The 14,880-nt window shown below is 56.6% G+C and overlaps 1 protein-coding gene across 6 annotated transcripts in view; it reads left to right on the forward strand.

Moving 5' to 3' along the window:
* The window catches only part of PTPRF (protein tyrosine phosphatase receptor type F), an 85,200-nt gene extending 72,040 nt beyond the window's left edge, over window positions 1–13,160 (forward strand). For 3 of the 6 annotated variants that reach the window (XM_069479810.1, XM_069479811.1, XM_069479814.1), the window contains 13 exons: window positions 445–560; window positions 4,222–4,319; window positions 7,183–7,306; window positions 7,476–7,651; window positions 8,358–8,477; window positions 8,786–8,940; window positions 9,019–9,304; window positions 9,403–9,581; window positions 9,810–9,936; window positions 10,169–10,294; window positions 10,554–10,708; window positions 10,813–10,948; window positions 11,446–13,160. In XM_069479810.1, the coding sequence (XP_069335911.1) occupies window positions 445–560; window positions 4,222–4,319; window positions 7,183–7,306; window positions 7,476–7,651; window positions 8,358–8,477; window positions 8,786–8,940; window positions 9,019–9,304; window positions 9,403–9,581; window positions 9,810–9,936; window positions 10,169–10,294; window positions 10,554–10,708; window positions 10,813–10,948; window positions 11,446–11,514 (1,867 nt within the window). In that variant the 3' untranslated portion in view covers window positions 11,515–13,160. Of the gene's footprint in view, window positions 1–444; window positions 561–3,447; window positions 3,481–4,221; window positions 4,320–7,182; window positions 7,307–7,475; window positions 7,652–8,357; window positions 8,478–8,785; window positions 8,941–9,018; window positions 9,305–9,402; window positions 9,582–9,809; window positions 9,937–10,168; window positions 10,295–10,553; window positions 10,709–10,812; window positions 10,949–11,445 lie in introns of all 6 variants that reach the window. The other 3 variants (XM_069479813.1, XM_069479812.1, XM_069479808.1) reach the window with 2 other exon arrangements.
* The last annotated feature ends 1,720 nt before the right edge of the window (window positions 13,161–14,880 follow it).

Consider the following 14,880-nt stretch of genomic DNA (forward strand, 5'->3'; position numbering starts at 1 on the left):
CTGGGCATTTACCCTCATACTCTGAGAGCCAGACAGCTGGGCCCAGTCCCCTGTGATGTTTGTGTATTTTATGTGTCATTTGCATGTTTATTCCTGGTGGCTCCTGCCTCTGCTGTTGTGGCCTTCGGGATAGCAACCACTGCTGAGCAGTGACCTGCCTTCTATCCAAAGGATCCACCAGCTCTGTGACCCCTTCCTCCTCGCTGCACTGCCGCTCTGTCCACCCCACACTCCTGCTATCTCCCCACGTCCTCCCTGCCCTGTGTTCTCTCATGTTGAGGCTGTTCTGGCCCTGGCTCCTCCGTGCTCAGAGATCCCAGGATGGGGCGGGCAGTGGGAGGACTGAGCCATGGACATGGAGGCTTTGTGGCAGCCAGCCACGCCACACATCTCTGCCCTTGTCTGGATCTCAGGCTCTCACCAACCTCTCTTCTGTCTCTTTAGGAAAAGGACCCACTCCCCGTCATCAAAAGACGAGCAGTCAATTGGGCTGAAGGACTCCTTGCTGGCCCACTCCTCTGACCCTGTGGAGTTGCGGCGGCTCAACTACCAGACCCCAGGTAGGGTGGCTCTCACGGCCTGCTCCCCCAACCCCGACCAGAGGCCTGCAGGCTGTCCTGCAGGTCATGGGGGTCTCCACAAAGGGACCTCAGCTGCATGACCCCATTTCCTGCCCCTTTTGTTCCTTTTTGCCCTGCACCCATCCACTTTGGACTGAAGTGCCTGAGCTGCCCCCATATCCAGCAGCTGGCCAGGTGCCCCAGGGCCCAGGAGCCTCTTAGGAGCAGCAAGGATGCTTAGCCCCTGCCTGGTCTTCAGTCCGGGCCTGTGAATATGGGCTAAGGAGCCCCCAGAGCCCACATCCCCACCACATGAACGAGGGGCATGTTAGCAATGGGACATGCCCCACCAGACACTTGTGGGAGATGGGTGCCACAGCTGTCTTAGAGGCTGGCCCCAGGTTTGTCATGCCTGCCCACCTGCCCTTTCTTCCCAGCCATTTACTGGGCTGTCCAGCTGTTCTTCTCCCTGAAATGTCACTCCTCCCCCATGCCCCAGCAGACACAGCTCAGACCCCTCCTCCTGGGAGAAGCCCCCATACAAGACTGGGTGCCTCTCCTTGGCTCCCAGAACCTCTCTGCTTCTTCCGTCCTGATGCCTCACACAGAGGGCTAGAACTGTCTCTGTGACAGTCTCTGAGCTCTGTTGTGCTAGGAACTGTGTCTTGTTCATCCCCCATCCCTTGTATTTAGCACGCGGTGGGTTCTTGTTGAATGCTTGTGAAACGAACACACAGAGAACGGAATGAACGAGTGAACTAATGCGTACACACACACGGTTTGTGTATGCATGAGCCAGTTATTATTGCATATCAAATTACCCCAAAACTTAGTGGCTTAAAACAACAGTAACTATGTATTATCTCTCGCTGCTTTTGTGAGTCAGGAATTCAGACAGGGGCACAGCAGGAACAGATTGTCTCTTTTCCCGAACGTCTGGGCCCTCAGCTGGAAGACTTGCAGGCAGGCCAGGAGCTAGAATCGTTTAAAGCAGGGGTTGGCAAACTGTGGCCCATGGCCAAGTTCAGCCCACTGCCTGTTTCTGTAAATAAAGTTTTACTGTCACACAGCCACGCCCATTCATTTGTATGCTATCTGTGGTTACTTTCATACTAGGACGACAGAATTAAATAGATAGAGTAGATGCCAGATGTCCACAAAGCCTGAAATAATTACTGTCTGGCCTTTTATAAGAAAAATTTGCTAACCCCTGGATTCTAAAGACTCTTTTTCATTCACGAGTCTGGTGGTTGCTGAGTCCGCTGCAAGCCTAGCTGGGCTGTCAGCTGGAACACCCAGGTGAGGCCTCTTCATGTGGCCTGGGCTTCCTCACAACATGGTGACTGACCTGCAAGGGTATGTGTCTGGAGAGAGAACATAGCATGCCAGGCAGACCTAGCAGGCTATTGCACCCAACCTGGCATGACTGGATCTGTGAGGAATCAGGCACCAGGCTGGTGGGACCTGGGGGGCAGAGAAGCCTCTTCTGGGAGAGGATGCCAAACCATGTGGGCACTGGTTAGGAAAAGAGGGCGTGGGAGGTAGAGCCCTTCAGTGGAAGCACGTGCAGAAGCTCAGAGGCATTGCGTGGGCATCAGCTGATGAGCACTTGAGTGTTTCTGCAGCACTGGAGCTGGGGGCCAGGGCATCCTCAGCCAAGAGACGATGGCAGGGTTAGGCAGAGGTCTGGTCACACCGGGCATTGAACGCCAGGCTAAGGGGTTTGGACTTCATTTTGGGGGTACCAGAGATACATTAAAGGTTTTCAGCAGGGAAGTGATGGGGTTTGAATTGTGCTTTAAAAACACACTCTGGCTGCTGTGTGGAGAATGGGTTGGAGGGGGAGAAACTGGGGAAGGGAGACCGTGTAAGTAGCCAGTGAGTAGGTGAGAGGTGGCGGTGGGAATGGAGGGGAGGGGCAGACTCGGGAAACGTGAAGGAGGTCCAGGCCGCAGGTCTTGGTCTGGCGTCCACATGGGGGAGGAAAGGATGGCTCTGTGGTTGCCGACTGAGTAATTGTTGGGGAGGTGTCCAGGTGGCAGTGGGTCTGTGGGTCTGGGACTCTACGCTGGCATCAGGGCTGGAGCCACAGGTGTGGGAGGTGCCGAGGGGCATACGGTGGTCAAAGCCTGAAAATAGGTGGGGTCTCCCAGGGAGGGTGGGAAGAAGAGAGGGGCCGAGAAAGGAGCCCAGGGAAGGGAAGGTGGTACAGTGTTGAGGAAGGATGGAGGTAGCCAGGAGGTTAAGAGGGAGCAGCCAGACGGAGAGAAGAACAGGAGTGCAGTGTCCCTGAGGCCAGGGCGGGGAGTGCTGCGCAAAGGACTGGGATTTAGTGGCATAGAGCTGTGGCTACCCAGAGAGAGGACTGTTGGCTTTTGCAGGGGGACCTTGGAGAAAGGGCAGCCATCAAGTTCTGGGCAGAAGCGTTTCAGTGGGCCAAGGAGTGGCCCGCGTGGAAGGAGGGTCACAGCAGACGGGAGAGGGTGTGTGATTGACAAAGCAGGGCTCCCTTTTCCATATGGAAATTGCCTGAAAATAGCCAAGGCCAAATTTTGACATCAGAGGGGACAGGGTTGGTTTGGACTTAGTATTTAGTCATAAAAAGAGCCACTGAGGCCACCCAGGCCCCAGTGTTTTGGGAGTACTGGCTGCTGGGGGTGGGACATGGTCTGCTGGGAGACAAAGGCCTTGGTGGGACCTGTCTGCAGCCCCAGGCCCTCACTACCTGTGTCACCTGATCCCTCTGGCCAGCCGCTCCTGAGCCCTCTCAGCCCCTGCCACCCCTCACCGCCCCCCTTGGAGTCTGACAGCAGAGTCACCAGAAAAGGTTAACAGGCTCTCTTCTCTTGTCCTGCTGTTTCTGTTTTTTTTTTTTTTTTCTCTGCAGGTTCCAGTGTCCCCAGTTGCCCGAATACCTCAAGTTAGTTCTCAAAGTTCCCTGTGCGGGATACTTTGGCTTCTGTGTCTGTCTCCACTCTCCTTTCTCTCGGCCCATCGCCCCCTTCCTCCTCGAGTTCTCTCCTCCGCCTCTCTCCTCTCTGCCCACCTGGCTTCCTCCAATTCTGTCGTCTGTCCCGTGGGCCCCCCCTCTGTCTGTGTCTGACACCCTTCCAGGTGCCTCTGTTTCCTGTCTCCTCGTCTCTGCTCCTCTCTCCTTGTTCCCTGTCACCCTGCCATTCTCTCTGTACTTTGTGACATAAACATACTTCATCCACATACTCGGTCGCCTGGGACCATGATGTCCTTGAGTCTCCCATGGTGATTGGTGCCATCGAGGGGCAGGAGGGTTGCCCACGCACAGGGGCGATAGGAGAGCAGCTTCTGCCACCGACCTGGGATGCCCTCCCACCCTGGGGGGAGGAAGCCTCTCCTCCCTTTTGAGAGACCCACCAGGCAGGGTCCTGGAGCTTCCACTCAGTGCCGCGCCACCCACATCTGCTCCATGTGCTCGCAGGACAACACATCCCTCAGTCCTCTCCCCTCTCCAGCCACTGTGTGCTCCACCATCCCTGTCGCCGCATGTGCTGCCGTCTCCATGCTACCAGTGCCGAGTGCTCCATGGTCACACGTGTTCACATGTGCACATACATGCATTGGGGCTGTCTCCATCACCCCGAGCAAACCTCGTGGTAACGCTGGCTGTGTGCCTCACCTTCCCCAGGTATGCGAGATCACCCTCCCATCCCCATCACCGACCTGGCAGACAACATCGAGCGCCTCAAAGCCAACGATGGCCTCAAGTTCTCCCAGGAGTATGAGGTGAGACATCCCTACCCGCGGTGTGTGCCTAGCCTGGGCCTACCCCCATACTAGCTCTTGTCTTGTCCCAGGTCCCAACCTGGGGTTGGGGTGGGGGCTCGCGGCTCCCCAGAGCCCAGAAAGGAGAGCCAGCAGTAGCAGGACTCAGCTGGGGAGCTGGGCTCCTCAGGCGCTGGGCCTGGCCAAGGCCCTGCCCACCTCCCTCCTGTGGTCACCCTCAGAAGAGGCTTCAAAAGGCTTCGTGTGCCGCCAGGGTCTGGACACTTAGACACATGCCCAAATGCTAACGGAGATAGACACAAGGTCATAGACACACAGACACAGATCAGCCCAATGGCCATGGTAGCTGGCATCCATCAAGAGCTTCTTGCTGGCCAGCAGTGGGCCAGGCGCTGGGCAGGCATGCTCTCATGCAGTCCCCCACGGCCTTGTGAAACGGACACTATCATTCTCCCGTCTTACAGGTGGGGAAGTGGGGGCTCAGAGAGGGGAGTGACTTGCCCAAGGTCAAACAGCTGGTGGGTGGTGGTGCCAGGGTTCAAACCCAGGCCTGCCTGACACCCGGTGCCCTGCACGTGCGTGTGCTCATGTCTGCACTCAGAGCAGCACAGCTCATAGAGATGGGGAGTCAGGGGGCTCAAGGCTTGCTGCTCACACGCAAATCCCGCCCGGGGCCCTCCACATGCTCACCTTACCCTGGCCTTGACTCCTGCCTGCTGGGGGCTCAGGCTTCAGAGCCTGGGGGCTTCCATCCCACCCATAGCTGGTGGCAGGGGATGACTCTGAGTCTCCCCAGGCCACCCAGCTGGAGAGCGGCTTTGTTAGAGCAGGAGGTGATTTAAAGGAGAGATGCACGAGGTGGAGATGTCTTTCTGCCTCTTCCGCTGCTGTTTACCCAGCACTAGGTGCAGGCCTCCGGAGATGATCGGTGGGCAGGTGACCGATAGGCTGTCTTGGCCTCGCCTGCAAGTTAGCTCCCTTTGCAGTCAGATGTCTGCCCTCAGCTGCTTTTGGGGCACCCATCCCAGGGCACCAGGATTACCCTACCAAGGGCTGTGGGCCAGGTTCTGAAGAGGAAATTGAGCTTGGCAGGCAAATGGATGAACATGTCTGCTGCAGAGAAACCGTGTTGCCTCCACCTGTAGAGTCCCCACTTGTGCCCTGCCTGGCATAAGGCGGTGCTGCAGGGCAGCGAAGCTGTGAGTCGGGCTCCCTGCCTTCAGTCCCTTATCTGGCCAGGCAGGCCTCGCGTGGCCTCCAGCCCACACTCACTGTACTGTGCCCCACCCCTGCCCTTCCCTCCTGCGTGGCCCTGCCTCACTGTCTGGGCTCAGTGCCTCTGCTCGCGGCGTTCCCTCCCCCTCCTGCCCACTCCCTTCCTCCAGTCAGAGGCTTCCTCACAAGACCCTCCTGCTCCAGGAAGCCTTCTCTGGCTACCCAAGGCTGCTGTGGGCTCTCCCCCAGCCGGGATCGCCTAGTTCTGTTACTGCTAACGCTCACTTAGTCATTCATCACACGTGTGCTGTGTGCCAGTCACCGTGCAGGGTGCTGTGGCTATGGAGACAAGTGCCCTTAGGGAGCCCAGTCAGATAATCCACATTGAACGTGTGGCTGTGACCACGTTCCCTGGTACCAGATATGACCAACGTGGCGTGGAGAGGTAGGCTGACCTCGCCGAAGCAGCCTGATGGTTGGGGTGTGGGGGGGACTCATGGCAGCAGTGACACTGTCCTTTGGGGAGTAGCGAGGCTGGGGCCAAAATATGGAGGACATCATGTGCGTGCTGAGAGCTTTGGACCTCATCCAGCTGTAGAATGTGCGGATAATGATAGAACCTCTCTCACAGGAGAGTTAGATAAAGAAATACACGCAAAGTGTTATGACAGCGCCAGGCACACTGTAAGTTCTGAGACTTTGCCGTAATCGTCTTGCTATCTAAAGTGATGGGCCACGGAAGGCTTTTAAGGAGGATGTTGATATTCAGGTCTGCATTTTAGAAGGATTGTTCTGGCTGTGAGTGGGAGTGGGGCAAGGGGGGAGAGCAGGGAGAGGCCAAGCCTGAGCGGGGGTGGCCTGGCCAAGGGCAGGGGCAGCAGGTTGCAGAGAGGGGGAGCCGCAGGACATGGTGACTGGGTGGCGCACAGGGATTTGGAGGTCAACTAGCAGGTTCTGGCCCAGCTTTTGGGTAGCTGGGTCATGGTGCCCTTCACTGAGGTGGAGTCCCAGCAGCAGAGCCGGGCTGGGAGGGGAAGGCGGTGAACTCAGCTCTGAAAGGATTGAGATTGAAGGACCTGTGAGACCTCCAGGTGGAGATGTCCAGGAGGCTGCCTGATAGTCAGGGGACAGCTCTGGACCACAGCTGGGCTTCCGGACAGCTCCAGTATACAAGGGTAAGAACACTGTGAGCAAAGGCTGTAGAGTGAGAAGAGGGCCTGGAGGGAACCCTGGAGGAGCCCTGTGTCCTGCTATGGGAAGGGCGAGGGAAGGAGAGGAGACGGGGAAGGAACAGCCTGAGAGGTAGGAGCAGAGCCTGGCACGGGTATTCAGAGCCCTGGGCAGTTCCCAGTGCTGCAGTGGGGTGGGGAGGGTGTGTGCAGGGCTGCAGGAGGATGTGTGACCATTCTGGCCCCACCCCAGGCCACTCACCTGACAAAGGGATTTGGTATCATGGCCTCTGAGCTCCCTGGCCGGGGGAGGTGGTGCTTAATTTCACTGGCACCATGGAACAGAGGGGCTGGCTGGCTGTGGCCTGTGAAGCCAAGGCAGTGTGTGAGCAACACCTGGAAACCTGCGTCCCTGCAGGGGAAGTAGGAGGTAGACGTCAGCTCTCACGCACTCCATGGGCTTCCTCCATTCCCTGCAGTCCATTGACCCTGGACAGCAGTTCACGTGGGAGAATTCAAATCTGGAGGTGAACAAGCCCAAGAATCGCTACGCGAATGTCATTGCCTACGACCACTCGCGAGTCATCCTTACCTCCATCGATGGTGAGCCAAGGGCAGTGCCCTCTCCCCTCCCCTTACTCTCCTCCCCCTTGCCGGCCGCGGTGACATCTCATCCTGCAGAAGATGCTCGCCAGGCTGGGGTGTAGTGAGGCAGGTGGGCTGGGCTGGGGGCCCTGGGGTAATACCCTCCCACAGCCCTTGCCGTCCCTAGGTGTCCCTGGGAGTGACTACATCAATGCCAACTACATCGATGGCTACCGAAAGCAGAACGCCTACATCGCCACGCAGGGCCCCTTGCCGGAGACCATGGGCGATTTCTGGCGGATGGTGTGGGAACAGCGCACGGCCACTGTGGTCATGATGACGCGGCTGGAGGAGAAGTCCCGGGTGAGACTGTGCAGGGCCCTGCCAGGAGGCGGGTGGGAGATAACTCAGCCATCAAGTGATCTTAGGTACTTTCTGTCCTTGTGGGAAGAGATTTCTCAAGGGATTCCCTGAATGCTATTGTTTTTCTGGGGTATTGTCATGTTCCCCAGATACTGAGGTGTTTCTGGGATATAGCATGTTTCCCAGATGTTAGCGGGTTCCTGGGATGTTAATATGTTTCACCAGATGCTGTCATTTTCTGGGATTGTTAATGTGTTCCCCAGTTGCTAACATGTTCCCATGGTGTTCACATGTTTTCCCAGATGCTGGAGTGTTCCTGGGGCATTAACACATCTCCTAAGTTAATTAGTGGAAAGAGCTGCTGTTATCTGTTTTTACACTGTAAAGCATTGACTGGAACGTAAAATTTACAGAGCTTGAAAATGGCACATAAACATTATGAGTAAATTTGGCAGAAAATGTGCTTGGTGCGATCTAGCCTTGAATAAATAATTTTCAATTATAGCCCTCATTCCACCAGCTAGGAAGGGGTGGTGACATAGCATGAGGATCTGATGTGACTTGGTGAGGGTCAGGGGATGGGATCTGAGAGTTTGGGGCTGGGGGACCTTGCAGCCAGATAGGCTAGACGTCCGCCCTGCCTCTGCCTGCCTGAGCCTGTGGGCTTTCTCCAACATCTGCCCCTGCCCTGCCTGTCCCTTTGCAGGTGAAATGTGATCAGTATTGGCCAGCCCGAGGCACTGAGACCTACGGCCTTATTCAGGTGACCCTGCTGGACACAGTGGAGCTGGCCACATACACAGTACGCACCTTTGCGCTCCACAAGGTATGGCCCTGCTCCAGCACTTGTCTGCCATATGAGCCCTGTAAGGACAGTGGCCTGAGTGTGGTGTGCTGGGCAGTCAGTCGGGCAGAGGGGAAGCAGGAGCCTGGGTGTTGGAGAGTCAGGAGCTGGAACAAGTGTGGTGTGATGGCCTCTGTTATGAGAATGGTGTTGCAAGCTCCTTCAGGCTGCTTTGTGTGGCTTCTGAGTCCCATCAGGGAGTGGCAGATCGGGCCTCAGTGGCAGGTCATCCTGCCCTGAGTCTGGCAGGCAGACTCCTAGTCACTCCGTCTTCTCATTTTGCTCCCCAGAGTGGCTCTAGTGAGAAGCGTGAGCTGCGTCAGTTCCAGTTCATGGCCTGGCCAGATCACGGGGTTCCCGAGTACCCAACCCCGATCCTGGCCTTCCTAAGACGGGTCAAGGCCTGCAACCCGCTAGATGCAGGGCCCATGGTGGTGCACTGCAGGTGAGAGGGTACAGTGCCACCGAGGGGGTGGGGCGGGAGGTGGGGACCCATGCCCCAAGCTGAGCCCATGTCCTGCAGCGCGGGCGTGGGCCGCACGGGCTGCTTCATTGTTATCGATGCCATGCTGGAGCGTATGAAGCACGAGAAGACGGTCGACATCTATGGCCACGTGACATGCATGCGCTCGCAGAGGAACTACATGGTACAGACGGAGGACCAGTATGTGTTCATCCATGAGGCCCTGCTGGAGGCTGCCACGTGTGGACACACGGAGGTGCCCGCCCGCAACCTGTACGCCCACATCCAGAAGCTGGGCCAAGTGCCTCCAGGGGAAAGTGTGACTGCCATGGAGCTTGAGTTCAAGGTAGGGCCCGGGTGGGCCTGCTCGGCTCTGGGGCCTGGACTGGGTCATGGAGATGACCCGCAGGAAGCCAGGCCTGACCAGCCGCTCCCTCTCGGTAGTTGCTGGCCAGCTCCAAGGCCCACACATCCCGCTTCATCAGCGCCAACCTGCCCTGCAACAAATTCAAGAACCGCCTGGTGAACATCATGCCCTATGAGTTGACCCGCGTGTGTCTGCAGCCCATCCGTGGTGTGGAGGGCTCTGACTACATCAATGCCAGCTTCCTGGATGGCTATAGGTCAGCATGCTTGTCACTGCCCTGCCACGCCCTGTGGGTGCCTGCGCCTGTGCCTAGCTGGCTGGAGGCACAGCAGAGTAGGGCCAGACCAGAGAGGGCTGGGTAGATCAGTGAGGGCTTCCTGGAGGAGGGGTGATGTAAGCAGGGCCCCCAAGGGACTAGGCAGTCTTAGGGGAGACTCTGAGGGCAGCAGCACCTCCGGCATGTGCAGTCTTATGTCCACCCCAGACAGCAGAAGGCCTACATAGCTACACAGGGGCCTCTGGCAGAGAGCACCGAGGACTTCTGGCGCATGCTATGGGAGCACAATTCCACCATCATCGTCATGCTGACCAAGCTTCGGGAGATGGGCAGGGTGAGCCCACCCCTTCCCCTGGGCCCTTCTTACACCTGGGGAAACACCAGCCACCCTTGGGAGAGATACCCCTTTCGTTACTCTCTGCATTCACACCCCAGCCTCCCATCAGCATAGCCCTGGAGCCCCATTGTCACCACCTTAGGCATCCTGTCCCAGAATCCTCTGAAGGCTGGTTCTTCCCTCCCGTTCCTCCCCACCTGATCTTGGGGGCCTGGCCTTCTGTCCACAGGAGAAATGCCACCAGTACTGGCCAGCAGAGCGCTCTGCTCGCTACCAGTACTTTGTTGTGGACCCGATGGCTGAGTATAACATGCCTCAATATATCCTGCGTGAGTTCAAGGTCACAGATGCCCGGGTGAGTGTTTGCACTCAGGCGTGTCCATGTACTGCCCGAGCATACATGGGATGGGTGGCTGCCCATGTGGTACCTTTGCTTAAGCTGCAGGAATCTGAGGTGGGGCTGTAGGTTTGGGGGTGTGAGCACATCTGCCAGGGTGGCCTCTGGTGTAACTGTGTCACAGGTGCGTGTCTGTCATTGTACTACCTGGCCTAGTCCAGAGGGGCAGCAGACCAAAGCACAAACCCTAACGCTGTCCCATGCCCACCTCTCCCAGGATGGGCAGTCGAGGACAATCCGGCAGTTCCAGTTCACAGACTGGCCAGAGCAGGGCGTGCCCAAGACGGGTGAGGGCTTCATTGATTTCATCGGGCAGGTGCACAAAACCAAGGAGCAGTTCGGGCAGGATGGGCCCATCACGGTACACTGCAGGTGGGCTGTCCCCATGGAGGGCTGGGGCAGGTGGGGCCTGAAGGCCTAGCAGACCCACTGCCTGAGGTGTGCAGGACTCATGACCCAGTTGTGTCTCGGAGCAGTGCTGGCGTGGGCCGCACCGGGGTGTTCATCACTCTGAGCATCGTCCTGGAGCGCATGCGCTATGAGGGTGTGGTCGACATGTTCCAGACCGTGAAGACCTTGCGCACACAGCGTCCTGCCATGGTGCAGACAGAGGTACGCAGACCAGCGTGCAGGGCCAGGGTCTCGCCAGCAGCCCTGTTTGCAGTTTTCGGCTCTAGCTGCAGTTGCATATACACAGGCACGTGCATTCTTTCATGCTGCCGACGTTTAACACTGCCTGCTCTGCCTAAGGCGCTCAGGGGAGACATGAGTGAGATGGGTTCATTCATTCAGCACCTCTGTACTGAGCACCTGTGGTATGCCTGGCTCTGGGTCAGGATTGGACATAGCAGTCCTTATGGGTTACACAGTCAGGGTGTAACATGATTGGGGTGACAAGTGGAAGGCAGGCCAATGTGCAGGCCTGGGAGAGGGAAGGGAGAGGCTCTTTCAGGCTCCCCTGGACACTCACTGCTTGAGGGTCCAGGACCTGCTCTTGGCCAATAGAAGCTAACTCCATGGCCCACTGGCTGCAGTGTGAGTGCCCTTGGCAGTGTGGTGGGGTATCCATTCGTGCAGCCTACACTGACCAGCCCTCCTGTCCCCGTTAGGACCAGTATCAGCTGTGCTACCGTGCAGCCCTGGAGTACCTCGGCAGCTTCGACCACTATGCAACGTAACTACCGCCCCCCTCTCCTCCGCCGCCCCCACTGGGGGGCTCCGGAGGGGACCCAGCTCCTCTGAGCCATACCAACCATCGTCCAGCCCTCCTGCACGGATGCTGTTGCTGGCAGAGCACAGCCCACTGGGATCACAGCGTTTCAGGAACATTGCCACACCAGTCAGAGAGCCTAGAACACTCCTGGCAAGTGGGTGGACCAGCAGGGAGGCGCTGTGGCCCCTCTGTCCACCAGGCCCACCTGGAGCCCACTTCAAGCTCTCTGGTCCGCTGCCGCGTTTCTCATGCTTCATGGGGTGGGGATGGGGGCAAAGCCTCCTTTTTTATACATTAAGTGGGGTAGACTGAGGGATTCTGGCCTCTTCCCTCTGATTTTTCCTTTTGCAAATCCTTAATTGCAGAATGGGCCACTGTGGGGGTTGGGATTTATTTTGTTTTCTTTTTTGAGTTCACTTTGGATCCTTTTTTTGTATGACTTTTACCGCTGAAGGACAGAACATGCCTTCCTCGTGCAGAGCTGGGGCCGCCAGCCTGAGCGGAGGCTCGGCCGTGGGCCGGGAGACAGTGCTGATCTCGCTGCTCTTCCAGCCCTTCACACAAGATCCTATTTCAGCCAAATGCAGGGAAACTCAATTTTTTTTAAGTTTTGTTTTTCCTTAGGAGCCTTTTTTTAGGTCCTGCAGACAGTGGTGGGCGGGGAGGAGATAGGGAACACTCATCCCCAGTTGTCTATCCCAGTGTGTGTCTAACATTCACAGCCCAGAACCACAGACGTGTCTGGGGGAGCCTGGCAAGGCGTTCCTCATCTCCATTGTGTTTGCAAAGGTTCAAAAAAAACAAAAAACAAACAAAAAACACAAAAATTAAAAAAAAAAAAAAAACCCAAGAAAAAAGAGTCATTCCCGGTCTCTGCTTCAGACCCCCAAGAGGGGAGGCAACTCCATGCGCCTGGGGTTCCCAGTGAGCTGCCCGCTGACCTCGGGGTGCAGAGAGCCTTGCTTTTGTCCGGAGCATTGCAGTATGGTGTGGTTGTAGGCGGTGGGTCTGGCCACGTGGCCAAGGTGAATGGCACAGGTCAGGGTGTATGCCACGCCCCACACACATCAGGGCCAAGCGGGGGCGTGGTTGGCCTTTCAGGTCCAGGCCAGTGGGCCTGGTAGCACATTTCTGTCCTCAGAGCAGAGGCCAGATGATTTCCCTCCCTGGTTTGCAGCTGTTTTCAAAGCCCCTGAGAATTGCTCTTTTCCACTCCAAGATGCCCTCGTAAACCAATGTGGCAGGACTACTGGACTTCTATCCATGGTACTATAATCAATCTTTATTATCTCAGCTCGCTGAGGGGCAGGGAGAGGGCCTCTTCCTCTGGGCAGCACTATCTAGATAGGTAAGTGGGGGCGGGGAAGGGTGCATAGCTGTTGTAGCTGAGGGATGTGATGCAGACGTCCCCAAATCTAGCTAGGCTCAGTCAAGATCAACAATCCAGGGTTGGTAATGTTGGATGATGAAACATTCATTTTTACCTTGTGGATGCTAGTGCTGTAGAGTTCACTGTTGTACACAGTCTGTTTTCTATTTGTTAAGAAAAACTACAGCATCATTGCATAATTCTTGATGGTAATAAATTTGAATAATCAGATTTCTTAAAAACCAGGCCTCTGTCTGAGCTCCTTCTGGAACCAAAGAGTCTGGGCTAAGTCATTAGCTAGGGTGGGTTCTAGAGTCCCTGCTCCTGAGGGGACAGTGAGGCTGTCCTATTTGTGACAGGGCAGGCTCCAGGCATGGTGGCTACACACTTTGAGAAAGGAGCAGTTACAAACTGAAGACCAGGCCACCAAGAGCCAGGCCTGAGCCACCAGTGCCTACACAGAGCATCCTGGCTCGGGAGCACACCGTTTGCCTCTCCTACCCCTTAGGATGCTGGGAATGGAGTCCCTGCTCCAAAACTACACTCCCCGTCTCCCTTCGCCTCCTCCCCTGCTCTAAGAAGAGGGACGGCCCTGCGGCTGTATGGAAATTGCTTAGTGTAATTCTTGCAGTGTGGATACTGGACACCAAAAACAGTGTGTCCGTCTGGCCCCTGAACACACAGTAACGCCCACTCGTTGAGCTCTGTGGCTCTCCACTGGTGATCAGAAAGGTGCTACCAGGTGGTCAAATCATGGAACTTCTGGGGATAGAGATGAAGGAGACCCAGAGCAAGTAGGGAATGTCAGCCATGGCCACACTGGAGAGTGTCATAACTGAGTGCAACATGGAGGTGCTGTGGGTACCCTGAGGCAGCCCCTGACTCAGGGAAGGCTTCCTGGAGAAGGTGACAGGCTGGATCCTGAGTGTTTCATACAGTAAGTAATGGTTAGTTTTCAAAGGTGGAAAAAGCATTTCCAGTGGAGGGAACAACATGTTACAAAGGCTTGGAAGCGTGAAACAGACCAACAGTTACCAGAAACTCAAAGAAGTGTGCAGTATGACTGGAGTAGTGGGACACAGCTAGAAGGGTGGGCTTGGTGGAGCCAGATGGCGCAGCCCAGGGGACTGAGGGCATTGTGGAAGGGATGTGGGTGTCCCTGCAAGTGAAGTACCTCTGTAACATGCTGGGCCACTCCCACTGAAGCCCTCGCTGTGTGCCAGGATTGGCAGCTGTCTCAGTGCTGGGAGTGACCTGTGCCTGGCACCGGTGTCTTCTGGGTGTCCCCAGCACTTCGTTCAGTGCCTGGCATATTTCTGTTTGTTCAGAAAAAGGACACCATCATTGCTTGATTCTTGATGGTATTCGAATAACTTCGCTAAATAAAAGAATAAGGTATTAAACATTTTCAAGTGAGGGGTAAAAAACCAGATATTCACTTGAGGAACACCAGGATTCGGGGCTCTGTGCTGAGTGCGTGGTGGGCCTGCTTACTAATCCTCAGGACCAGCCAGCAGAACAGGCCCTCTTCTCTCCACAGGGAGGGAAACTGAGGCTTATGTGGATTCACTTGGCAGAGACACAGGGCAGGTAAGTGCCAGAGCTGGGACCTGAGCTGCTGGTGTCTGCTCAGGAGTCCCTGCCCTTTCCGGAGCAGGTGTCTGCCTTCCCCTTCCCCAGCCGTGCCGGCAAGCCCACGCTTCCTCCAGGGCCCCCGTCCACTCAGCGCTGGAGTCAGCATCTCTCACCCCGTCACCCCCACATTCAACTCACCGCCACACCCGCCTGCTCGGCTGCCTTGCGCGTGCCCGTTTGGTTGTCTGTTTCCCCTGCTGTTTCTCAGGCCACTCTCTTGCGGGCCATACTTTCTACCCAGTCTGCCTGCCCCAGCCCGGCCCCGGCCAACCCACTCCAACACGGCAGCCAGCATCGCTGCCGGGTAGACCCTGGCAGGCCCTCACG

The sequence above is a fragment of the Eulemur rufifrons genome, chromosome 8 (assembly GCF_041146395.1).
Source record: "Eulemur rufifrons isolate Redbay chromosome 8, OSU_ERuf_1, whole genome shotgun sequence".
NCBI lineage: Eukaryota > Metazoa > Chordata > Mammalia > Primates > Lemuridae > Eulemur > Eulemur rufifrons.